Genomic DNA, 27,219 nt, shown 5'->3' with positions numbered 1-27,219 from the left:
TTTTAGTTGAACAAATAATATTACTTTTTTCTCTACTAAGAAATAATTTTAAATTTCTTAAAATATTTTTATTGCTTTCCAAGTTTTTCATAATAATAATTAAACATGTTATATATTTTTAAGAAATTTAATATATTAGTTTATTATTCAATGCTCCTTCATAGACTAGTGGAGTGTATTTTGGATGATTTATAAAAAAAAAATATAACATATTAAAAAATTCATAGACTAGTGGAGTGGTTTTTGAATCATTGTTTCCATGTGAAAAGTATTCTTTATATAGTCCTTGCTTCCGCATCCTCCACGAGTCTCTGGTTTTTTGCGGAAACAGACGTAATTTCCTTACTCTTTCCTTCTCTCAACTTGTGTAATTTCCCAATTTCATCGTTTCTGTTTCCATTAACTTCGATCCTTACTTCATCTATCTATTTATTGATTTTATTTGCATCTCTTTCTCCTGTGCAGTGTGCTGAAATCAATCGGAAGGTTATTCACAATGGCGTCTCGGAAGGCGATCGGTTTTGTTGGCGTTGACGAGTTCAGCTTGGAGATGGCGTTTTCCGCGATTCGCCATGGATACGATGTGCAAGCTTTTCAGGTTCGTTTTCTTTGAACAGTCTCATCATATCTGCAGACATAAGAATATAGGATCTGTCATTAGGAATCTGATTATGTGTGCTCCTACATTTCGGTTTTCGTGCAATGTCGTGCAGTCACTCAGCATTGGAACCGTCGAATGAAAATCAACGGTTCACTTTTAGTTGCGTGGTTAGAAGTAAAATGTAGGCAGTCATTTTCATTCAACGGAAGAATGCGTGAAAAAATGAATTATGATTTCAAATATTTTCCTTTTATTTAATATTTTAAAATTATATCTAATATTTACAAATCCAGATATAAAGTTGGTCTGATTATAAAAATAGATGAAAGGAATAAATATATTATGATTTCAAATATTTTATTAATTAAAATGTTATATTAATAATCGGGTTTTTTAATAAAGTTAGATGAGTTAATAGTTGATAAACTAACTGCATTTTTAATTTATACTGATTGATAAACAAGTTGATAATTGAAAAATAACATAAAATGATATAATTATGTAAATGATATCTGTGTTTCTAAGAAGAAAATATATTATGAGTTATAATTTTAAATTTTTTTAAATAATTAAATTTTTATTTATCTTTTAAAAGTTGTATATGTTTTTTTTTTAATTTGGAAAAGTTATTTGATTTAAATGAGTTGATATAACGAGTATTAATTTTTTTAATTTATATTATTATTACATTAAATTTATTATATTAATTGTTTCTCATAATGTAATAACAAATTTATTACTTCAACGTGATTTTTTTAATTTGAAGTAAGTAAAAATTAAAAAATAACGTACAAGTACTAAAAATAGTGTGATTGTTTGTAAAGAATTGAAATAGGTAATAATACGGAAAAATACGAATAATTAAATAATGCACTAAAATGCAATAAATAATAATAATAATAAATAATAATAAACAAGTTACCAGTTAGAAATTAGTTGAATTTGTTTATAACTAAGTTAGCTCTTAAAATAAGCTACTTTAATATTTATAATTTTTTAATAAAATAAATTAATAATTAAATATTCTCCTCAAGTTAGCTTAAATTTTAAATTTACAAATTTAAAATAAAGAGTAATTTTAAAAATTTTAAATCAGGTGCAATTAACAATTAGTAAGAATTTGCCGGAAACGTATTCCTTATCGGACTAGGAACCGGTGACCAGTCTGATTCGGTATGATACAAGATCAGTACAAAAAATGCCAGTCAAATTGCTAAAAATTAGTTTAACAAAATAACATTGTTAAATTAAAAGTTTATCTTTTTTTCTTAAAAAACAATTTGAAATATTTTTTTTTTAACTTATATAATTTTTTTATTATTAATAAATATCAAATCGTTATTTGAAATATCAGACATTCTTTATTATTATTATTATTATTTCCTCTCACTTGTTACTGCATTTTCTATTAGGATTTTACTGCAACTAATGTTTGCTTTTAGTTTGTTAAATACTACCACTAAGTAAGGTTACATTTAATTTGTACGGTTGGAATAAATTGTTCCGTAGATAAATAGTCCCGTCATTGAAGACATCGTGAAGCTTGGAGGAGTTAGATGTTCAAGCCCTTCGGAAGCTGGGAGAGGTAAATTTCAGCCATATGGTTCACTATTTCATATATTATATTTCTTTGCTCAAGTTTGTTACACTAACTTCATAAAATAGTTATATAATATGCAATATCATTCTAATTTCATAATAATGTACTTCAGAAATCTAAAAAAAATCAAACAGATTAGTTGTAAAGTTGTAACTTAAAATTCATAAATATATATAATTTGGGTGACAGCACCTGTTATCAATCGCAAGCTAAACTTTTCCGCCCTATGTTTAGCAGCAGTTGCTCAGTTATATTCTCTAAAATTTAAACATACTATTGTAGATTCCTCAAATCCATCATGAGTGATCGCGACTCTATGCTCCTTAGCAAGTTCTGGAGTGAACTTTTCCGTTTTCAAGAAACCAAGCTATGCATGAACACATCTTTTACCCCCACAGTGATGTACTAACCGAGGTCGTAAATTGGTCTATGTAGTACAGATACGAATACGGATACTGACACGACACGAATACGGATACGGATACTGTCATTTGATTCTGCTCGTATTCATCCTTTTTTCAACGTGTCTCAACTCAAACTTTCCATGTTGCAGTTACTGCCTTACCCTTAGGAATGGAGGTGGGTGATTCTGACCCTCCACCCCAAAGGCCATTCTCTCAAACCTTGAAAAAATTGACGCAATGGAGCCCCATTTATCGAATGTTTTATTTTGTGGAAAGCCCAACCACATGAGGAGAAAGTTGGGAATCAGCAGCTTACATTAAGATCAGATTCTCCTTTTTCTTCCTTGAGGAAACAGCAAATTTTAGAGAGGGTGATATTGGGAACGAGCCCAAACTCGGACACTCCTCTTAAATGGCGAGTCGGTGTCCGATACGAGTATTGGATAGCGACACTCGTATGACACCTGTAGGACACGTATCCGTAAAGTGTCCAATTCAAAAAGTATTTGTTAGATTTCTGACAATTCTAGTACGGTTCTAACACAATTTTAAAAAGAAAAAATACATTAATTTTATCAAAATTCAAACTTTATTATATAAATTGTTATTATGATTATAAAAATAAGAAACAAATTTTTGGGAACCAGTCATGAAAAACATCTTTCTGCTCCAAAAGATAATCTAGAACATACTTGTGCATATAAATCTTTATTGTCAATTTATATAATTCATAATTATATAATATATAGATTCGTGTGTCTCCGTGTCCTATATTTTAGAGATTTTACGTATCTCCGTATCCGTCTCCGTGTCGTATCAGTGTCTGTGCTACATAGGGAAGAAACCTCTTAAAGTTAATGTTCTTAGGCCCAAGAGGGAAAATATGACTACTCAGTAATTGGTGTTAGTGGGGGAATCAATTAGTTAGAGGAGAGAGTTTGGACAGGGAATTCGGTTTTCCTGTTTTGTAACTTTTTCTTAGATACTACATGTATCACATTATTGTATTAGAAACAAAATCTGCTTTGCCATATTTCATGTTACTTCGAGTTCAACATTTATTAATTTTACATGACTTTTCAGTAAAGAAGGATGATTCTTTATTAATTATTATTAATGTTAATTGCTATTGTCATGATTTTCTCTCAAAGTATGATCAGTGGAATAACTGTCCCGTTGGTGTTATCTAATACACTGATTGTACAGTTTATGTAAATTACACTGTTTCATGGTCTCCCTAATACATGTATTTCTGTCTCACTTGCAGATGTAACAGCTCTAGTTATCCTAATATCTCACATAGATCAAACTAATGACCTCATTTTCGGAGATGAGGGTGCTTTGAGAGGTCTCTATGCAGCTTTTTGGCATTAAACAAGTTTTACGTCCTAGGATTTTGTTTCATGTAAATGGCATTCATTTTGGGTTATGCAGGTCTAAAACCAGATACTGTTCTTATTCTGCGTTCGACCTTATTACCATCACTTCTCCATAAACTGGAGAGGGATCTAGCAGGTAATACATGTGATATTTGTTGGAGATCACACATCGACTAGATATTAGAGCCTTTCATTGTATATAAGTGGGTGCAAACCTCAACCTCATGAGCCGGTTTTATGGGGTTGAGTTAGGCTTAAAGTCCACTTTATAACAATATTTTTTGCTTTATAATTGTTGATTCTTTGTTAAAGGAGTTCCAAACTAGTTATTCCCATTCTCCCACTTTGGGCAAATTTAGTGATAGGGTGTTGCAGCCCAAAATTAACCATTTTTGTATATCGTGTAGAAATTCATGAGATTGCTTATGTTGTTGATGCTTATGTCTCTTATGGGAGATCTGATGATTTGAATGAAAAAGTCATAGTAAGTTATTGTCTCATTATCTTGTATTTATAATTTATTGCTTGGTTGTAGAATAAAAACTAATTTCCTTCTCTAATTACATACCCAGCATGTATATCTTGACTATTTTTTCTTGAATATTTAGATAGCATCATCTGGAAGTCTAGATGCCATTGCACGAGCACAGCCTGTTCTCTCTGGTAAAATTTAAAACAGTTTTTGAACTTGATATGCATTAAGAAAAGGGCAATTTGTTTCATTTGTATCTGAAGGTTAATTTATTGTTGCCTTTTGTTGACAGCAATGTGTGAAAAGCTCTTCACTTTTGAGGGTGAAATTGGTGGTGGCAGGTTTACTTCGTTCTTGCTCTTTTAAAACCTAATCTTTCCATTATGCAAAATTCTTTAACTGCACCAGTTCATCTTGCCATTCCTTGTTTTTCTCCCTCTCCTAAGAAGTGCAGATAATTAACTTAGATTGTTGTATATAAGTGGATGCAAACCTCAATCTCATGAGCCGGTTTTATGGGGTTGAGTTAGGCTTAAAGTCCACTTCGTAACATTGTTCATCCCAACCAAAAGTTACTATTATAGGTTGCTGTGTTCTGTTGGATATATTAGTTTTATCAAAATTTTCACCCTTTTCCTTTGCAGCAAGGTTAAAATGGTTAATGTAATGCTCGAAGGCATTCATTTCATTAATGCAGTGGAGGCTCTCTCTCTTGGTGCCAAAATTGGAATTCATCCTTGGATAATCTATGATATAATTTCCAATGCTGCAGGAAATTCATGGTATGTGTTTAACTGAAGCCTCTCCTAGCTCTATTGGAAGGTGGAAATAATTTCATCCATTTTGTAGGGCGTTCAAGAATTATTTACCCCTTTTGTTAAAGGGAGAGGTTAATCATCAAATTCTGAACACTTTTGTTAAGGAGTTGGTAAGATCAATGGATATCTGAACAATTATATATTTCAGTGTTTTTGTTATATTTTATGATTATACGATTACATCAAAATCAAATGTAGTCTACCAATGTTTGATTAATAATACTTTTAGGGTTTAAGGTTCAGGGTTTAAGGTTTAATTGATGTCAGAGACAAACCATTCTTGAACCTCCACCTTCTTATGCGAAGTGATCGGTTGACATAGTATTAGAGCCTAAAGAACCAAATTGTAAGGAGTTTAATTTTAAGTACCTATAATTAAGTTTTAGTTTCAGCTCAAGGTTTTGTCATTGTTATGTCCTCCAACACAAACAAGCTCTTGTATGAAAGGATGTCCAAGAGATATAAATGATTCTATGTACCCACTTAATAGCCTTAGCCCTTGTTTTTTTAGGAGTTACTACGAAGTTTATTTGACTTTTTGAAATGAACATGATGCCTTGAATTTCTATTTCATTTCCATGAATGAAGTCACTTTTTTTTGTTGTTGGAAAAGAGTCACTTTATATTATATGACTTGTTTTCAAAAATTGTCATTTTTCTTGCCTTATAGCAACTTTGTTTTCATTAGTTATTCTTTTGCAAACACTACAATGATAAAAAAAATTGTTTAATTTTCTAGGAAATCATTTTGAATATGTCCAAGTCACTTACTTTTCCACTTCCAATTTTGGCTGCTACTCATCTACAACTTATTCACGGTACAAAATCGGTAAACTATACATCCCTTATAAAAATAAAAAACTATCATTTCCAGCTTACATAGTTTGGAAAATCATTTTTTCAGGGGTTTCGCTTGTTGATAGTGGAGATGATGTTGCAGCACCGATCAAGGTTAATTGATGAAACATCTGTTTTAGCAGTTTCAATCAGAAGTTGTTTTTTGTTTTAGAAGCTGTAGTGTTCTCTTAACATCTATGATTATGTATCTGATATGGTTATATGAGTATTTCTAATGTTAAATATTCTTTCTTCATCTTAATAACAGGTTTGGGAAAAGGTTTACGGGGTTAACATTTCAGATGCTGAAAAGGCTGATACGTATAACCCAGAGCAACTGGCATCTGAATTTACTACTGATTCTAAGAGTGTGAGAAGGGTTGGTTTTATTGGCCTTGGAGCTATGGGATTTGGCATGGCAACTCACTTACTGAGTTCAGAATTTTGCGTTGTTGGTTATGATGTAATTTCTCACTCTTAAATCTTAAGCTATATTGCATTTAACTAGTAACAAGGAGATCTGATATTAGTATCTTAATAGTGAGTTGGTTGACCACAGATAATGAAAATGTTGGTTTGCATTATCAATAGCATTGGTGCCTGCTAGTAGATTATTGTGCTGTATCAAAATCAAGAGCCAGGTCCAACTATAATACTCTAAAAGGACTTCAAAGCTTTTTTTGAATGTTTGAAGTTGAATTTATTTGTATAAATTGTGTTAGGTATTTAAGGGAAAATGACAAGTACTGTTTGAGATCTCGCATCGACTAGAGATTAGAGCCTTTCATTGTATATAAGTGGGTGCAAACCTCAACCCTATGAGCTGGTTTTATGGGGTTGAGTTAGGCTTAAAGTCCACTTTGTAACATGGTATCAGAGAGCCATTTCGAGCCTATCCTAGCGAGTGTTTGTTAGGTTTATCAGGCCACCACCCATAACATATATCTGGTGCAACCCTAGTTAGGCTTAAAGTCCACTTCGTATATATCTGTTTATGGTCTAAAATGTGGGTGTTTGTATATTCATGCAAGGCAATTACTTCCTTCACCATATCAGTGCCATCCAGTTTCAGTATGAAAAAGACAAAATGAGTACATATAAAATGTCCTTTTTCTGGTATATGTTTCCAGATTTTTTTTACAAAATGAGTTTTTTGTATTGTGGATTTTCTTATCTGGAATGGGATTTTTGGAAATTTAAAACTGTATTGGGTGCAGGTTCAAAAAGATTGGGTGTAGGAAGAATTTGCCTTCATGCAAAGATGAAACTTTTACTTAATGTCATGGAAGAAAGTTATATGATCACTATAAGCATCGTTTCAATTTTTTGTTTCTAGGTGTATGAACCAACTCAAAGACGATTTACAAATGCTGGTGGCCTGATTGGAAATTCTCCAGCTGAAGTGAGCAAAGGTAAATTGATATATACTACGTACCCATAAATAAAATGATACATAAAATCCTGAAACATTGGTAATGTAGTGAATAATAAAATGAATAAAATATTGCCTTTGTATTCCCTGTTCTAAAAATGAAAAGCTTGAGATATTGATTATGTAACTGGGAATTGTTTGGCCTTAGAATTTGGATTATATCATTATGAATTATATAAATTGACAATCAAGATTTATGTAAACAAGGTTAGTCAAATATAACAAAAATAAATTTAATTCATCTATTTAAAATCCAAAAAGTGAAAAGAGAATAGAATTTATTTGAGGTATTTCATCTTTTTCTTGATCATCATCATTGAAAATGACACTTTAGTTTAAATTCATCAAAAGACAAATTAACAACTTCAAAAAAAAGTCACGTTATATGACGATATGATAAGAGATTAAATAAAAACATTCCCAACAATACATATATAATCTAAATATTCATGATTATACATAGGCATCAGATTCCTATTGTATTAAATGCTGTACATGATTTAGATGTACTCGTATAGTTCACAATTCCCTTAATTTCTACAATACAATGGATATAAGCTGCCTTCATAACACATAATGGAGAAACCGATTGGGGGTATGATAAATAAAGCTTCAGCAGTTTAGATACTAGAACTAAGCATTGATGTCAGCTCTTACAACACTGAATGATCCTTTCTGGTGTAATGAGTTCTACATATAAGCAGAAGGATATATTCAACCCATTTATTTATTTTCTCTTTACGTGCTATGTTTTTGTTATATATGATAACTTGCTAGATCAGGAAATCACTCACTTATTATTGGTCACAGATGTTGATGTTCTCATAATTATGGTCACGAATGAATCACAAGCAGAAAATGTTTTATATGGAGAAAATGGTGCAGTTTCAGGTGCATATAATATCTTACTACCCATATTAAGATGTCTATTTAACTATATACTGATATATTTTCTGCAATATGTAGCTCTTCCAGCTGGAGCATCTATCATTCTCTCTTCCACGGTTTCCCCTGCATACGTGAGTCAGCTGGAGCATAGATTGCATGGTATGTTACTCCTCCAGTGATATGGTTATCTTTTTTTTTTATCAGCAAAGAATGAAATTAAATTAAGAGGGATACAAAAGGGGTATCCCAACCCTTTTACATAAATCAAACCACATTAAGAATCTCCAAGAATAAAGAGATGAACAAATACCTAAAAGCAATAGATAGATAATGTTTGTTGCATAAGTTAGACATCCCATTCCAGCTAGCACCGTGCTCGTATTGGAATGCTATAAGCACTGCAAATTGCAGCTACAAAACCATCAAAAAACACCAAAATATTGGTTATCTCCACCACCTCATTGACATTCCTTCTACCCAGCTTGCAATGGCACGATTGTAGCACTTGTCACAGAATTAATCACTTCAATGCAACATCTTCCATTCGCTCCTTTTTGGACTTTGGCTTCCCCCTGTTTGCTCCTTATAAGCTCACTTTTAACAGAAACCAACTTCCTACTTGCCAGGGTCCATCTCGCACTCAGAATGGTTGGAGTTTACACCTTCGACTTACATCCCCCAACATGTCTGAATCACCACAACCTCTACTGCAACCATCCACGTGTGAGACCACTAATTGATCAGAAAACACACTTAGGGATTTCCACAACAACCAAAACACCACATAAAAAACACAGTGATATGGTTATCTAATCTGTATTTAGTCTCAATGTTTTCAGCTGATGGTTGAGAACTGGAATTAACATAGTTTGCTTGAGGAGTTTGAGTCTCAGTATTAATAACAGATTTAGCATGAGTTAGATTCAAGGTAGAAACAATATCAATAGTTTCTTTTGCTAATAACAGAGATTCAATATCATCAAAATCAAAAAGTATTAATAACAGATTTAGCACGAGTAAGATTCAAGGTAGAAACAATATCAATAGTTTCTTTTGCTAATAACAGAGATTCAATATCATCAAAATCAGTGATTCATAATCAGGAGCCAACGAATCAAGTAAATAGTTTCGCCAATAGAGATGAGAGAGTCCGAGATATATTTGATTCCATTAAGAAGTTACGAAATGGAGCGATCACCTTACTTTGTGTTCCTGTGTTCAGATCGAAGAAAACGAGCTTGCACCCAAGTTTCGAATGAAAATGATGTTGAATTTTGTTGCATAATTAAGAGATAATTATTCCATAATTAGTGTAGATTCCGTTTTCTATTTATTAGGACAAATTTGATATCTTCTGAAGATTTGATTTGTATAGTTTTAATTATTTTTTTTTTCCTTAATTAAATTGTAAAGAGTCTATAAATTTAGGATGTAATCACATTTTGTAAATACATTCAGAAATACTATCAATCCTCTTTCAAATTGGTATCATAGCTCCCGATCCCTGGGAGACTCTGTTTCTGTATTTTTTTCGGGCAGTCTTCATTGCTGCAACCATTTTTTCTGGTAGTCTTGATTGTTGTACTTTTTTTATGTTGACCACCACCTTGCATCGTTGATTGCTAACTACCGTCGTTGACCACGGTTGGAAATTTTTTTTCCGACAAGTTTTGTGAACAAAACCACTACCATTAGAACCAGATTTCGCCGATCTTCAAAGCTCAATTGGTTTTGAACTCTCATGGACTCCCTTAGTAAGACATTTAGCTCTTGTTCCTTAACCATTAGGGCTAAGAATTCTAGTTTCTTATCCTTTAATACTTCTAGTACTGAGAATATATGGATTATAGACTCTGGTGGTAGTGACCATATTACACCTCATTCCTCTTCTTTTTTTATCCTACATTGCTTTATCTGGTAAACAACATATTACGGTTGCTAATGGTTCCACGATCTTGCCACGGGAAAGATGATTGGAATTGCTGAAGAGTAAGGCAGGTTATACTACTTACATCACGAAGAAAATAAAGAGTGTGCTAGACTGCAGGCACTCACTTCTAATCTTCAGTTGAATCATCCTCTCAGATATGGTTTCAACACAAATGTCTTGGTCATCCTCCATTTAGTACCCTAAAGTGTTTATTTCCTGTTTTATATTCAAAAGTGTCTGTTCTGTTGAGTCTTTTCATTGTGATGTTTGTCAGTTTGCTAAACACAACCAGACAACCTTTTTTTCCAAGAATAATAGAAGTCCTAAACATTTTGATCTTATTCATTCAAATGTATGAGGACCTTCACCTATTCCTAATATCTCAAGTGCAAAATGGTTTGTTTCATTTATTGATGATTGTACTCGGGTTATCTAGATATTCCTTATGATAGATAAGTTTGAAGTTTTTCACTTGTTTGTCAATTTTTATCGAATGGTTCAAACACAATTTGGAAGCCCAATTAAGATATTGAGTTCTGATAATGGTGGAGAATATGTGAACCAAAACTTTTCCAAGTTCCTTAAGGAAAATGAGGTTGTTCGTGAATTAACATGTGTGAACACTCCTGAACAAAATGGGGTTGCATAAAGGAAAAATTGTCATCTCCTTGAGGTTACTAGAACTTTATTCTTCCAAATGTATGTTCCTAGATCTTATTGGGGAAGACTGCCACTTATTTGATCAATAGATTACCCTCTCGAGTTCTAGAGGGAGTTAGTCCATTCATCTTATGACCAGATTCTATCATTCTATTCCCATTATGACTAGTCTTCAAAGTTGTGTCTTTGGTTGGTTGTCTTGTCTTTGGTTGTCCTGTCTTTGTCCATGTTCATAGTCCTTATTGGGGTAAGCTAGATCCTCGGGCCATCAAATGTGTCTTCATCAATTATGCCTCCAACAAAAAGGGGTACAAATGTCATCATTGGAAAAGTCGTAAACCAAGGATGTTACCTTTCATGAAATGAAGTCCTTCATTCTTGGTTCTCAACTTAAAGGGATAGTATTCAAGAAGCTGAGTTGGGATGTAGGACCAGTGGAGTGCCAATAGAGAAAAATAATAGGATTGGGAATGTGAGGAAAGCCTAAAGATGGAGAACACACAATATCAAAGAATTGTGGGAAAACTTATCTATCTATCTATCTATGACACAATATGGCAGATATAACCTATGCAGTTAGTGTAGTTAGCCAATTTGTGCACGATACTTGCAGGCAATAAATAGAATTATTTATTACTTAAAAGCCTATATGGTAAATGATTGCTATTCAAAAAAGGGGAAAACTTATACATGAAAGTATATAATAATGCTGACTATGCAGATGAATTGTTGATAGGAGATCCACCATAGGTTATTGCATGTTCTTGGGTGGAAATATGGTAACATGAAGGAGCAAAAAAAAAATGTAGTCGCAAGATCAAGTGCAGAGGCAGAATATAGAGTCATGGCTCAAGGGGTTTGTGAACTATTATGGATGAAGATCATACTTGATGACCTCAAAGTATAATATAAAGCTCCTATGGGACTAGGGTGTGATAATAAGTCCGTCATCAATATTGCACACTATCCAGTTCAACATGACCAAACAAACACGTAGAGATAAACTGACCTTTCATCAAGGAGAAGTTGGATAATGGTCTTGCAACCATCGAGTACATCTCTTCAAGACTCCATTTGGCATACACATTCACACAAAACAGTTCAAACATCTTACTTGCAAGCTGAGAATGATGGATATATATTCACCGGGGAGTGTTGCTTAATTAGGAGATAATTATTCAATAAATAGTGCAGATTTCATTTTCGATTTCGATCTATTAGGACATATTTATTATCTTTTGGTGATTTGATTTGTGTAACTTTAATAATCTATTATTTCTTTCTTAACTAGGTGGTATAGAGTGTATAAATTTAGATTGTAATCACATTTGTAAATACATTCGAAAATACATTCATTCTTTTTCTTTCAACTAATCTTCTCCCAAAGTTGCCGAGTGGGAATCCGAGGCGTAGCACAATATCGATGAAGCCCATGAGCATGCAAAACATGTTTGATATGTAGAAGCCAAAGAAGATAATTTTCATCGTTAAGCTTCTCTATGATTGAAAATGCGGAAGAAAACACCGGATATGGTGACGGAAACCTCACTGAAACAGAGGTCGAAAAAGAAAACCGTGTTGGATTGAAAGCCATGAACTAATTTAAGAAGCTATATATGTTATGGATGGTCCAATAACAACCTGATAGCAGATGACAATAGGCTTTAAATAGCTCTGATACCATGTTAAGAAGGTGATTTTAAGTCTAACTCAACCTCATAAAATCAGTTTATAAGAAAAGGTTTGCATTCACTTATAAAGAATAAAATATCCTAATCTCTAGTCGATGTGAGATCTTCATCTGAAAAATATTGATTATATAATTTCTCGAAGTCGGACGAAACTCAACAGAAATAGCCATGTACTGATGTGGGACTAAACTCAACATTATGTAACAGAAACAACCACTTTTCTAATGTGGCGAATGTTATTCAGTTTTACAAAAACAGAGGTTTTATTCAATTACTCTATTAGTAACCATTCATGATAATAATGCAGATAAGAATTTGAAGTTGGTGGATGCCCCGGTTTCTGGTGGTGTTACGAGGGCCTCATTGGGAACTCTTACGGTGTGAAATACATCTTTGTCTTTTATCGAAACTTCGTTTTAGATTTTGTGGACCAAGACACTGATGTAATGAATAATTCTCAGATAATGGCGTCAGGAACTGATGATGCCCTTAAGAGTGCTGGTCAGGTCTTAGCAGGTAAAACTAACTGATCATAAAAGTGAAAAATGTTAGTTCTAATTCTGGACTTACAGTTATTTCAGAAATAATTTTCTGGTTAATTTATTTTAATTCTTTGAAATCAGCCTTGAGTGAGAAGCTTTATATTATCAAAGGTGGTTGTGGTTCTGGAAGGTATTTATTAATTTTCCAATATTGTTAATTCACTGTTTTGCTTTGACTAATACTGATACTTGTTTCTTTTTCGCATGAAACAGGTAATGTGATGTTAATTCTTATTGAAAGAGACACTGAAATCCACATAATGTACTATCCTGAATTCAAAAAATTGTACAATAACATCTGTTAAAATTGTTCTGTAGTGGTATAAAGATGATTAACCAATTGCTTGCTGGAGTTCACATTGCCTCAGCTGCTGAGGCAATAGCATTTGCAGCTCGGTTGGGTTTGAATACAAGACTGTTGTTCGATTTTATTGCAATTAGTGGAGGAACTTCCTGGTATGTCTCTTCTACGAAACAATCACGTTGTCCTCTCAATAATTTTGAAGTCACTAACTTTTTGATCAATTTGTGACATTCGTAATCCATTTTTTTTGTTATTATGTGTTGGAGATCCCACATCAACTAGAGATTAGAGCTTTTCATTGTATATAAGTGGGTGCAAACCTTAACCTCATGAGCAGATTTTATGTGGTTGAGTTAGGCTTAAAGTCCACTTCTTAATATGATATCAGAGTCATTTCAAGCCTATCCTAACGTCTAAGCTAGACATCCTATTCTAGCTACAAAACCATCACCCTGCCTCTATTGGTCTATCGGGGTTGAGTTAAGTTTAAAGTCCACTTCTTAATATTATGGTTGTATTCATGTCTTATATGGTGACGTGTTTATGGCTATTTCGAAAGAGTTTATGTGTAATTTTGTCTCTAATTCTTGAGGTTTTTTTATCCTCTTCTAGTCCTATTTTTCACTTCTTTCCTTCTTCTATTACATTATTCTTTTCTAAATAAAACACATTCATAGATTTTAATAGAAAATTTAACTGCTAACCTTAAGATATGTCTGTTGTTTCAGGATGTTTGAGAATCGTGGGCAACACATGATAGACAATGATTACACGCCATGTTCAGCACTTGATATCTTTGTGAAGGACATGGTAAGAAATAGTATATTCCTCCTGCTATTCAGCAGGGACACTTTATTTAAATAACATCATGATGTTATTTTAGTAAAATCTACTATTGCTACTCATGTACAGGGAATTGTTACTCGTGAATCATCTGCATGGAAAGTTCCACTTCAGCTATCAACTATTGCTCACCAACTATATCTGGCAGGTGCTGTATAATACTTTTGAATCTTAATGATGTATACAGTCTAATGTTTCTCTTCAATTCAACTTGGCCATTACTATTTCTGATTTTAATAGACAAAAGTAAGAAAAAGATACTTGAGGTTGACCATTTAATGGATAGAGGATGGTGCTTGTAGGATCTTCTCTTCATGATCTTATTTTTAAATGAACATCTCATTACTTAAATTGAGATCATGGTATCACAAATAATTGGACATAAGATTTAGAGTTTAGGGTTTAGGGATCACAAATGATTGAACATCCCATTGCACGAGTATTATTTGAACTTAACCTGATTTTGATGAGGAATTCCCACATTGATTAGATAAGGGGTATTGGGTATACCCAATTTTAAATCGGGTATGTGGACGAGAATTGATATGTATATATACACCTTTTTGTCATTATAAATTAATAAAACACTTTTAATTTATTAGTTAACCTATAACTTTTTTTATTATTATGTTTGATTTTCTTTTTCATTTGAACAACCATTCCTTTACTACACAATTTTTCATTATCTTAATTCTTTCACTCATTTGATATCAACCACAGATCCCCAAAGTACTGTACTGCATTTTAGTAAATATAAACTTTAATTTTATTGAATTAAATTGTTTTTAAAGAACACATTTTATAATTTATGATCATTTTTAGTATTTTTATTTGTTATTTATTTTTTTTCATTTGAGAATGTTTAACTATCAATCTCGAGTGTTCAATCATGCAAAAACTTACTTTATGAAGTCATCTAAAAAACTTATCTTGTCTTTTTTTTTTTCTTAGTTTTCATTTCTTTTCAAGAACTCTTCTTTTATTGCATAAAGTTATTTTTTCTTCTCTCTCAACTATTCCACTAGTTCAATATCCCCCACGTTTACTTAAATTTCCGATGTACTTTCCCTTTTAATATTTAAAAAATAGATATTGTAGTTTGTCTTAAAATTTCAATTATGTGTATATATTTTTCACAGAATGATACATAATAAAAATACAAAAAAGGGCTTTCAGGAAACTGTTGGAGAATTGCTTGCTCAAATTTATAATATTACTTTACAGGTTCTGCTGCTGGCTGGGGGCGGATTGACGATGCTGGTGTTGTCAAGGTATGAATAACTAATTTCAGTTCGTAGAACCTCTAGAATTTCATATTTTAGTTTTTTCTGATATCACAAAATCCATTTAGAATGTAATTAGCTTGATAAAATAGCAATTTAGGGTCTTCCATCTTAAACCCTTTTGAAAGTAATGCGAGAGACCTTCGGGCTTGACACATGGATAATTCACCAGTCCACCTATTTGGGGTTGAAATTTGACTAGTTATTAGAAAAATTGGTATGGCAAGGATGAACCCTAGACTACTTTGTCATTTACGCTCTCATGTACCATGTTAGGAGCTATGTAGCACAGATACGGATATGGATAAGGACACTGACACGACACGGATACGGATACGGAGATACGTATAATCTCTAAAATGTAGGAACACGAATCTATATATTATATCATTTTAAATTATATAAATTGAAAATAAATATTTATGTGTAAAAGTATGTTTTAGATTCTTTTGGGAGCAGGAAGATATTATATTTTTCATGACTGGTTCAAAAGAATTTGTTCCTTATTTTTATAATCATAATAAAAATTTATGCAATAAATTTGAGTTTTTAGAAAATTATTGTATTTATACCTTTTAAAATTGTGTTAGAACCGTGCTAGAATTTTCAAAAATTCAACAAATATTTTTTGAATTGAACACTAGTGTCGTATGAATGTTGACACCGATACGTGTGTCCGACACGGATACGCCCATTTAAGAGAAGTGTCCGAACTTCATAGATTAGGAGTAAATTAAGCCCAACAACCCCAAAATTTACCTTAAGGGATGATGCTACCCAAGTCTTATTTCTTATTAGGAGTGTTTTGACCATATTTTCCTTGAATTCTTTATTTCTTACCAAATTCTCTATTTTCCATGTAGCAGCCTATCTTTAGGAATAGGAAACTATAGTTATCACCAAACATTAAACTGTACCAGGTTTAAGTTGCTTGCTGGTAGACAGATATCATGGTACTATTGTAGTTTGTGAATTTGTTGGCACCTTTTCCCCCTCCTTTGCTTTTTTAACCCCCTGTCATCAGTTATAATTTTGTGCTCCCGCTCCAAACATTAAATTTTTCAAGATGATTTTGTCAAGAAAATAAAAACATTAGAATAAACTCTTCTTCTCCCTCTAATCTTAAAAAGACTGGAATTCCTGTCTACATAAAATCTACATTTGTTTAATATATGATAAACACAATGGCTGGAATAACTTGGGAGGCTGTACCAAATTTTGCACAGGTTTACGAGATGCTAACTGGTGTAAGAGTTGAAGGAAAAATCCAAGCTCAAAGGAAAGATGCCATGTTACATTCTCTTCCACCAGAGTGGCCCGAAGATCATGTTCTTGATATACAAACACTAAAAGAAAGCAATTCAAAGATTTTAGTTGTATTAGATGATGATCCGACAGGAACACAAACTGTTCATGATATTGAGGTATTAACAGAATGGTAAGTGTATTTCATTTTCTTTCTTATTTCCATTTTCTTGGAAGAATGAATGCGAAAGATATCTCATACGGTGCTACCTCAAACCAAACTACCAAAGCACTGATTTTTCTTTCATATTGTGCTATTTGTGCTATTTTTAATAATTTCTATAATCAATAATAATTTGTCATCATGAGATTGGAATTGAAAGCAAGATCTTCCTGAATAAATCCCAAGTTATTACTCAATTGGCCATGTTTCACTGCAGGACCATTGAGTCACTGGTGGAGCAGTTTAGAAAAAGTCCAAAATGCTTTTTCATTTTGACAAACTCCAGGTCACTGAGTTCTGACAAGGTAAACAGGAAAATTACTTCTATTTTTATCTCTCTTCTGTAAGAATTCTACTAATAACCATGGGTGAAATTTTGAAGAACTCTATTCAAAGGTAAATAGGCTACAAGTGCATGAGAGATAAATAAGGGGTGAGGGGCGGTCAAATTTTCTTTATTTTATGTATAATAAAGGAAACTTAAAAAATTTAAATTGATTATTTAAGGATATTCTGTGTTTGGCCACCAGAACAATTTGTATTTAAATTGCTTTAGTGATACTATTTGTATTTGGCCACCACAACTAAATCAACAAGCTCCATTTGTCCTATTGCTGCCCCACAAATGGAAAAACTTGTTATTGAAGTATGAAGAAAAAGTGTCATTACTGAGATGCAATATTTGAGCTTAATAAAGTTTTGAACTGAAATACATGCAACACTTTAATTTTAAGCGCCATACCATTAATTAAAATAATCTGAAGCATGGGCCTTGTGTCCCAACCAGAGTTTTAAGACTACGGCCTATACTGGATTTATAGTTGGTTGGAGGTGTTGGTGGGTTTGTCACGGCCCGCAGCTGGTGCAAGATGGAAAGGACATATGTGCTTGTGTGCAAGGGAGTCTAAAGGAATGTTAAGGACATGATGGAGGATTCTGTTTTGATGTGTCTTATAACAGACCAATAGAGGCAGGGTGTATTTGATGGTTTTGTAGCTGCAGTTTGCAGTGCTTATCCAATACGAGCACGGTGCTAGCTAGAATAGGATGTCTAGCTTATGCAGCAAACATTATATATCTATTGCGTCTGGGGTGTTTGTTCATCTCTTTATTCTTGGAGATTCTTAATGTGATTTGGTTTATGTAAAAAGGTTGGGATACCCCTTTTGTATCCTTCTTAATTTAATTTCATTCTTTGCTGATAAAAAAAATCTATATCAAGTTTATAAGTTTGCGCTTGATCTGTGGCAGGCCAGTGCACTGATAAAAGAGATTTGCAGAAATCTGGACATTGCTGCAAAATCAATTGACAGCATTGACTATTCCGTAGTTTTGAGGGGAGATTCAACTTTACGAGGTCATTTTCCAGAGGCAAGGATAATGTATTTTAGCTCAATAAGTATATTTCAATAAATAATATCGATACTCTTCAGTTTTCTAAACGACACTAGGTTGTTGTGTACAGGAAGCAGATGCGGTTGTTTCAGTATTGGGTGAAATGGATGCATGGATAATTTGTCCCTTTTTCCTTCAAGGGGGTCGTTACACTATTGCAGACACACACTATGTTGATGATTCTGATACGTATGTCTTTTCATTCATGATCTAGCTATAAGGAATTATGAATGGATCCAAATTAGAGTCCTGTGTATTTAACTTTTTTCACTGCAGGCTTGTTCCTGCAGGGGACACAGAGTTTGCTAAAGATGCTTCCTTTGGCTACAAATCTTCAAACCTGCGTCATGTAAAGCTTCAAACCCTTTATTGGCTTGGTCAATGCAATTTATATTTTCATGATTTGGATAAATTCTAAATTTTGAGATGCCTTTTATCCAATTGTAGTGGGTAGAGGAGAAGACAAATGGCCGAATACTTGCAAGTAGTGTTGCATCTGTTTCTATCCAACTTTTGAGGAAAGGAGGTCCAAATGCAGTTGCTAAGCATCTATGCAGTTTGCAGAAGGTATGCAAAATAAGGGAGATAGTTAATGCATAGTAGTTTGTACATTTTTAAGGTTCTAAGAAGAGAACTTGTGGCTTACTTTGTCTGGGTAAGAAATTACAAATAAGAAGGTATATTCAAACCACTTACTATGAATGTCTATTGTATTAAGCAGGGGACAATATGCGTAGTTAATGCAGCTAGTGAACGAGACATGACTGTTTTTGCTCTTGGAATGATCAAGGCAAACCTTCCTTCTCTTCCATGCCTTTCTGTCTCATTTTTGTGTGTTTTGTTACTGATGCAAATATTCTTGGACTGTCTTTTCTTATTAACAGGCAGAATTGACAGGAAAACGTTTCTTGTGTCGCACTGCTGCTAGTTTTGTCTCTGCACTTATGGGAATCATCTCTAAGCCACCAATATTGCCAAGTGATCTAGGAATAGCTAGAGAAAAGAATGGTGGTCTGATAGTTGTGGGATCCTATGTTCCAAAAACAACAAAGCAGGTGATAAATGAATTTAAGTTCCAAATCTAATCTCAAGCATACCCAATTTCTCATTTATGCTTATGCTTGCAAGTTGTATTCCACAGGTTGAAGAACTCAAACTACAGTGTGGTCAGTTCTTAAAAAGCATTGAGGTGACTAACATTCCAACTCTATACCTCATTTTTCATTCTTAATTGTTAATTCTCTCATGGAGACAATGATGATGAAAGTTTGCTTAGCAAAGACATTTCATTTTTATGCATAACGCAATTTCTGTTTTGAAATTTCATTTGCCTGTCTAATGACAAGGGTTTCTTTGTACTAGGTATCAGTTGAAAAACTTGCAATGAGCCCTATGGAAGAGAGGGAGGAAGAAATCAGTAGAACAGCTGAATTAGCAGACTTATATCTTAAAGTTCATAAAGACACTTTAATAATGACCAGCCGAAATCTCATAACTGGAAGAAGTTTGTCTTTCTTCTTTTGCTTGTTTTCTCTTCTTCCCATCTCTTGGTTAGTGTTGTAATATGGGATCTGTTCACCTATAAGATCCAACACAGAGATAGCTTACTTCTGTTCTCTTTTTATCTACCATTCAAAGCAAAGTGTAGTGCATTAAGTGGGAGAAATATAAGTTATTCCCCTCAATCTAATCTCTTTTTCAAATGTGCAGCTGCAGCTGAGAGTTTGGACATTAACTTTAAAGTGAGTTCCGCTTTGGTGGAAATAGTGAAAAGAGTAACTACAAAACCTCGCTATATTATTGCAAAGGTACTTCATATATAAAGGACCCAGTGAACGTTCATTTTGATATGGAAAATATGATATTTCCTTTTGTTCTACTGTCCTTACATTTTTTTTTGAAAAATAATCACGACTTTATACGCGATCAATATTGCATATATGGCTAGCATAGTCACACTGATAAGCTATGAAGCTCAGACACTTCTCTTAAATAGTGTGTCGGTGTCGGATATTCGTATCGGACACCGACACTCGTATGACACTTGTAGGACACGTATCCGTGAAGTGTCAAATTCAAAAAGTATTTGTTGGATTTCTGATAATTCTAGTACAGTTCTAACACAATCTTAAAAAGGAAAAATACATTAACTTTCTAAAAACTCAAATTTATTGTATAAATTTTTATTATAATTATAAAAATAAGAAACAAATCATTTTGAACCAGTCATGAAAAACATCTTTCTGCTCCAAAAAATAATCTTAAACATACTTGTGCACATAAATCTTTATTGTCAATTTATATAATTCATAATTATATAATATATAGATCCGTGTCCCCATGTCCTACATTTTAGAGATTATACGTATCTCTGTGTCTATGTCCGTGTCGTATCAGTGTCTGTGTCAGTGTCTGTGCTACATAGCTGATCGGACCTTTTTGGGCTGATCATCCAGGCATTCTTGTATCATGATCACTATGCTTTATCACGAAGTTAATTGACACGAGAAATGTATAGTTCATTAAAACCTTTTAGAAACACAGAAGTACAAGTGGACACTTAGGTTTCATGCTCAGGAAAGCAAGAAATATGTTCAAAAACATTTTTGCTGTTTAATTTACTGTAACAGATTTTGAAGTAACGTTTTAAAAAAACTTCATTGCATTTATCTTTACTATTTTGCAAGTTAAATAAAACAATTTCGTGAACTTTTGGTATTTAATCATGATATCAAATTCGGGGCTTTAGGGTGGTATTACGTCTTCAGACCTCGCTACAAAAGCCCTTGGTGCAAGATGTGCGAAGATAGTTGGGCAAGCACTTGCTGGTGTTCCCCTGTGGCAATTAGGCCCTGAAAGTAGACATCCTGGAATTCCTTACATTGTCTTCCCTGGTAATGTTTTTTAATTTTATTTTTTTTTCTCTTCTTAATTACAGTTTACGACCAAATCTTGGTATCTGGTGCAGTAAAATACATATTTTCCTCTATTCTTTAGTATATTTCATCTTATCAAAGATAATTTGCTTCTGGTAGGTAATGTTGGTAACAGCACAGCATTGGCAGAAGTTGTCAAGTCCTGGACTTACTCAATCAGATTTACATCAACGAAAGAAATTCTTAATGTAAGGATACTTTGGTTCATGGCTATGCAAATTGGAACTGATTTTCTTCTAATATTGTTTATTTTTTGGCACAAAGAATGCAGAAAAGGGTGGTTATGCTGTTGGAGCATTTAATGTCTACAATTTGGAAGGAGCTGAGGCTGTTGTTTCTGCTGCTGAGGAAGAACAAAGTCCTGCTATATTACAGGTCTGGAATAGTTAGTTCAAAATTCAACATATTGATTTGTGTGAATCCCTTTTTTTTATTGCGAACATAAATAATGTGATAGCACACAAACGAGGGGGAAAAAGTGGTACTGGAATAGAAAAGCTAAATATCAAGGGTTCCAACTTCTAAGCCTGTTGATGAGATTGGTGTAAAATAATAATCCTAGAATACTCCTCTAACTAGGGTATCAAACGCTCTCAAGTAAAAGGAAATTTTTAGTATTTTATAATGAGGGATCAAGTTATTCTAAGAGTACCTTTAAAAGACATAATCTTTATCCACACCCTTCATTTTCTTGTAGTCTAACAGTTACAGACGAGTTACCTGTTAGAACTATTAGATTACAAGAAAATGAAAATAAAAATGGAGTGTAACTCTTTTCAAAGTTACTGTTGAAGTAACTTGATCTCTCCTCTTTATGATTGCTCAAAAAGGTTTTGAACAAGTCACCTAAAGGGTCTGGATGTCTATAACTCCGAATCCAAGAGCACCAATTTGATAGTGTCTGTTGTGGGATCTGGGTCTAGAGGGATTGCTTCTGTTCCATTTTCTTTAGAATTTTTGTCGATTAGAGATTAGAGTCTTTCATAGTATATAAGTGGGTGCAAACCTCACCTCATCGAGCCAGTTTTATGGGGTTGAGTATACCATGTTACGAAGTGGACTTTAAGCCTAACTCAACCCCATAAAACCGGCTCATGTGGTGAGGTTTGCACCCACTTATATACAATGAAATGTCCTAATCTCTAGTCGATGTGGGATCTTCAATAATTTTTTTTCTATTTGCTGAGCACTAGTGCCAGAAAGACTCTTCAAATCAAGATAGTGAAGGATATCTCTGTAAGGCTGCTTGGAAAATCACATGATATGCTGTATTAAGGATTAAGCTTTTTCACAACATTCTTTTGAATCTCTGGCTAATGCTTAGATTCTGCACAGATAGTGTTTCTTACAGTATATTTTCTATTTAGTGTTGGCTGTTTTTCTTATTTTTGATGCGATATCTTTCTATCCTATAAATTTACACGATGATAAAAAATTTGAAAACATTGGAGGACTTATATGTTGATCCTTATGAAAATCATTTTGTCAGCCTTTCATTGTATAACACCTCCAATCTCCATGATCCCACCAGTTTGAGAAAATAGTGGAAACCTAAACAAAATTCCTTTATTCATGTTTTCTTATTTCATGATGAGCTTTGCTTTGTTTGTGGAGCAACTATGCTTCATACTTGATTAATTGTTTCTTATTAATTCCCTGTATATGTGCATCATCATATTAAATGACCTTTTGAATAACCCACAATTCTATTATTTTGTATAAAAACTTTGCTTCCTCTAAAATTTTTCTGAACTATCTTTACAATTTTCAGATCCATCCAGGGGCCTTGAAGCAAGGAGGAATTCCCTTGGTTGCTTGTTGCATTTCTGCTGCAAAGCAAGCCAGTGTAAGTGGCATAATATTATTTCTGCTGCTGCATTATTTTTTGCTGATAAAAAAAAAACTTAAAAATCTTCCTGTGTCTTACTAAGTATCTGATGAAGTTACACACTTGACACGTGTGGATGAGGAGAACGCAGTGACCAATATTTAGGTTTAGTAACCAACTAACCAGTATTTTGAGTGTCTTTAAATATCACTGCTTATTCATGTTCATATATGACAGGTTCCCATTACTGTTCACTTTGATCATGGAACTTTAAAGCAGGATCTTGTGGAAGCTCTTGACCTGGTAATTTGAATTTTTGCTTGCATAAAATCATACCTACAGAACGATTTCATTCTCAAAGATGATCCAGTGTCCATTTGTGTTGTGGTTAGTTATTTTTCTGTTATCTCAACTGCAATGTGAATGTAATGATTCCAGGGATTCAGTTCCATAATGGTTGATGGTTCACATCTTTCTTTCAATGAAAATGTTGCATACACACAATTTATAACATTACTGGCGCACTCAAAAAATATGCTGGTTGAAGCTGAGCTAGGAAGATTGTCAGGGACAGAAGATGATTTAACTGTAGAAGAGTTTGAAGCCAGACTAACAGATGTGAATATGGTATGCTACCTCTCCTCTACGTTACTCAAAATGTTCTCATGAGCTTTGCTTAATTCCTTTGTGCTTGTTGCATTAATTTCAGGCATCAAAATTCATAGATGAGACTGGAATAGATGCTTTGGCAGTGTGTATTGGTAATGTGCATGGAAAGTACCCTGCAAGTGGTCCAAATCTCAGAGTTGACCTGCTTAAGGTGATTAATTCCTTAGCTGAAACTTGCATAGAAATGCACTCTACCTAATTGTGCACAAATCAAAACGCAATTTTCAAAAAGCTAAGTTGATTGAACACAAGATAAAATGGTTGGAGGTTTCATATATGATTAAGAATTGGGATTGAAATGGACTTGAACACTAATCTGCACTTCTTGATCATACATTCAACCTTCCATGTTCATCACAGTTAAAACAAGATAATTCCTTACACTTAGTTACTAGGAATCTAACAAAAATTAATCAATTCATTGATTAACTTCAATTGATCCCTGCATTAAGAATAGAATAGTTAAAACCAAAAGCATCAACTTTGTTCCCAGCAATTGTAGCTTTTATTTGATTTAGTTTAGTTCAGAAAAGGAGATACATTTCCCAAAGGCATTCCAATTCTAAAAGCAAGAATATAGATTCCTCTACGCTCAAGCATTAAGCATGAAGCTTAACCTAGAATTGAAAGCTAAATATACTTATATATATGAGTCAATAGGTACAGATAAGTTACAAATTCATTCAATACCAACAACAATGAAGTTTAGCCACTCATGGTGATTAGGATGATTCAATGACTATAGTGAGATAAAGAAATGAAAAGGGAATAGCACAACTCTAAAGTGTCTTCAATTCTAATGTGTCAGCCCCTCCTCATTTTTCTTCTCTTCTATTTATACTCCAAACAAGTTGCCTTCAGCTGATGGCTTATACTCGGTGCTTGGATGATCTTCTCAGCGGATCACTTTTCTTCAAACTGAAGGCTTCTTGTGTGCTGAGTGGTTTCATTTTTATTTTTTTTTATCAGTAAATAATGAAATTAAATTAAGAGGGATACAAAAGGGGTATCCCAACCCTTTTACATAAACCAAATCACATTAAGAATCACCAAGAATAAAGAGATGAACAGACACCCCAAAAGCAATAGATAGATAATGTTTGCTGCATAAGCTAGACATCCTATTCCAGCTAGCACCGTGCTCGTATTGAAATGCTATAAGCACTGCAAACTGCTGAGTGGTTTCATAGTTCGCTTAGCCAAATCTGGTTTCAAAATTCACCTCTTCTTTGGAATACATCCGCTCAGCACCTGTTATCTCCCAACTGTCTGTGCTCAACAGAAGCTTCCTTGCACTGGCCAAATTCTGCTCAGCGGATCCTGTCTTAGCTCCTTGTTCATATCGATAACATTTATCACATTTTTCTATAACTTCTCTTCGTTTAAATATTTCCATAGTTCAACAAAGATTGGGGTTCTTTTTACAAAAAGATATCCAACTTCTCACGAATTAAGTATCTAAAACAAGTATTGAAATGTGTTTTTTTGAGATTTATCAAAAATCCAGACCATTGCTGATCTCCCATGTGATGAATTTTAGTAAAATTGCAAAAACCAGACTTCTAGGCTGATACTTCTATGATCTAGACTGGGTGACCTATACTATTTTGAGAATACTTCTTTTTCATGGTCTTTTCTCTTCAGCTGTAGTTTCCGCAGTTAAGATAAAATTTACAGATATTTGAGGACAACCTTGTGTGCTTCCACCTCTGAATTGGATATTTTGGGGTGGGAGTTGCCCATGTTCCCAATGGATAATAATTTAATTTAAGCCACACTTGAGGTTTTCTTTTCAATTGTGTAATTTTGACATTGTACCATTTTTAGGAGCTGCATGCTTTGAGCCTGGAGAAAGGAGTTCATCTGGTGCTTCATGGTGCTTCTGGTTTGAGCGAAGAACTTGTTAAGGTACAGTTACATAAACAACATATTTTGGAAGTTGGCTTTGAGTTTTGGTCCGTCAAAGTAACACTTACGTTTTATTAGCTTTGAGCTCACGGTACAATTGTAACATGCACTACAAGAAAATCATGAAATAAAAACCAATTTTTAGAGACCAAAATAATTAGTTGCAATAGTAACCAAATTAGAGACTATTTTAGAAATTAAAAAAAAAAATTGGTTTCTAAATTAATTTATATTATTGTTAAATAGTTTCTAAATTGGTATCTAATTAACAATACCAATTATTTAGTTTCTAAATTTGGTCTCTAAAACCTTGGTTGCTAATTAAATACCAATTTAGAAACTATTTAACAATAATAGAAACTAATTTAGAAACCAATTTTTTTTTTTAAGTTTATAAAATGGTCTCTAATTTAGTTACTATTGCAACTAATTATTTTGGTTTCTAAAAATTGGTTTCTATTTCATGATTTTCTTGTAGTGATGCGTCTAAGATTTTCTAAGTTATCCTTTATGTATCCAATTTCTGGTCCCTCCATTGAAGTCTAGTAGTTTTAGCACTCTATATTGCAAACGTTATAAGAGGTTCTTGTTTTTGACAGGAGTGCATAAATCTTGGTGTTAGAAAGTTCAATGTGAACACTGAAGTAAGGAAAGCATACATGGACTCTCTGATTACCCCCAAGAACGATCTAGTTCATGTCATGGCTTCTGCAAAGGAAGCCATGAAGGCTGTGGTTGCAGAAAAGATGCATCTCTTTGGTTCAGCAGGAAAGGCATAATTTCTACAAATTTACTAGCTAGGACTATGGTAACTTTCAACTTCATATTATTTTGTTATCATGTTTTCTGTTATAGTAAGGAATAAGGGTGGACATGGATTGGATTTTGAAAAATCCAATCCAAATAAATCCAATTCAGATCCAAATATTTGGATCAGATTTTAAATCCAGATTTATATTCTTTTATAAAAACAATTTAGATTTTTATAGATTCAAATCCAAATATTTGGATTGGATTTAAATCCATATCCATAATTTTATAAAAGAAGATTAAATTGATTGAATTGGAATGATATAAATGAGGTAGCATTAATGTGTCTTTCTGCTTAGTTATATAAACAAATCTAGTGTATAAAATATAAAAGTAGGGGTTGATTTCTAAGTTACTTTCAATCCAAACCAATTAAATCAATGATAAAAAAACAGTTTTTCTTAATTTAAGTTAGTATCACTTTTTTTCACAATAATATTATAACATCAATTTTTTTCATACACCTCCATGCACTCTCAGAAATATAAAAATTATCCTTTCATGTCATGAAAATATATTCT

At 33.2% G+C, this 27,219-nt stretch overlaps 1 protein-coding gene across 2 annotated transcripts; it reads left to right on the top strand.

Moving 5' to 3' along the window:
- The first annotated feature begins 196 nt into the window (after positions 1-196).
- On the top strand, positions 197-26,876 carry LOC137837934 (ketose-bisphosphate aldolase class-II family protein). Of its 2 annotated transcripts, XM_068647116.2 has the most exons (43): positions 197-333; positions 466-598; positions 2,111-2,186; positions 3,873-3,953; positions 4,040-4,120; positions 4,392-4,468; positions 4,593-4,647; positions 4,749-4,797; positions 5,101-5,238; positions 5,306-5,384; positions 6,014-6,092; positions 6,179-6,225; positions 6,380-6,574; positions 7,448-7,523; positions 8,354-8,434; positions 8,510-8,590; positions 13,020-13,090; positions 13,174-13,228; positions 13,336-13,384; positions 13,573-13,710; positions 14,287-14,368; positions 14,471-14,549; positions 15,626-15,672; positions 16,911-17,122; positions 17,370-17,457; positions 18,404-18,523; positions 18,618-18,736; positions 18,824-18,896; positions 18,995-19,114; positions 19,269-19,337; positions 19,432-19,602; positions 19,689-19,736; positions 19,910-20,051; positions 20,258-20,355; positions 21,297-21,441; positions 21,583-21,671; positions 21,748-21,858; positions 23,255-23,329; positions 23,549-23,614; positions 23,750-23,938; positions 24,021-24,131; positions 25,808-25,888; positions 26,488-26,876. In XM_068647116.2, the coding sequence occupies exons 2-43, from the start codon at positions 497-499 to the stop codon at positions 26,665-26,667; spliced, it is 4,125 nt and encodes a 1,374-aa protein (XP_068503217.2). In that variant the 5' UTR covers positions 197-333; positions 466-496; the 3' UTR covers positions 26,668-26,876. The 2 variants fall into 2 exon arrangements, 1 of the variants encoding a protein (XP_068503217.2); XR_016520344.1 differs by lacking the exon at positions 19,910-20,051.
- The last annotated feature ends 343 nt before the right edge of the window (positions 26,877-27,219 follow it).

Source organism: Phaseolus vulgaris, chromosome 4, assembly GCF_051622355.1.
Source record: "Phaseolus vulgaris cultivar YP4 chromosome 4, ASM5162235v1, whole genome shotgun sequence".
NCBI classification, from domain to species: Eukaryota; Viridiplantae; Streptophyta; class Magnoliopsida; order Fabales; family Fabaceae; genus Phaseolus; species Phaseolus vulgaris.
Note: the sequence above shows the minus strand (reverse complement) of the source record. Positions and strands in the feature narration are given on the sequence as shown.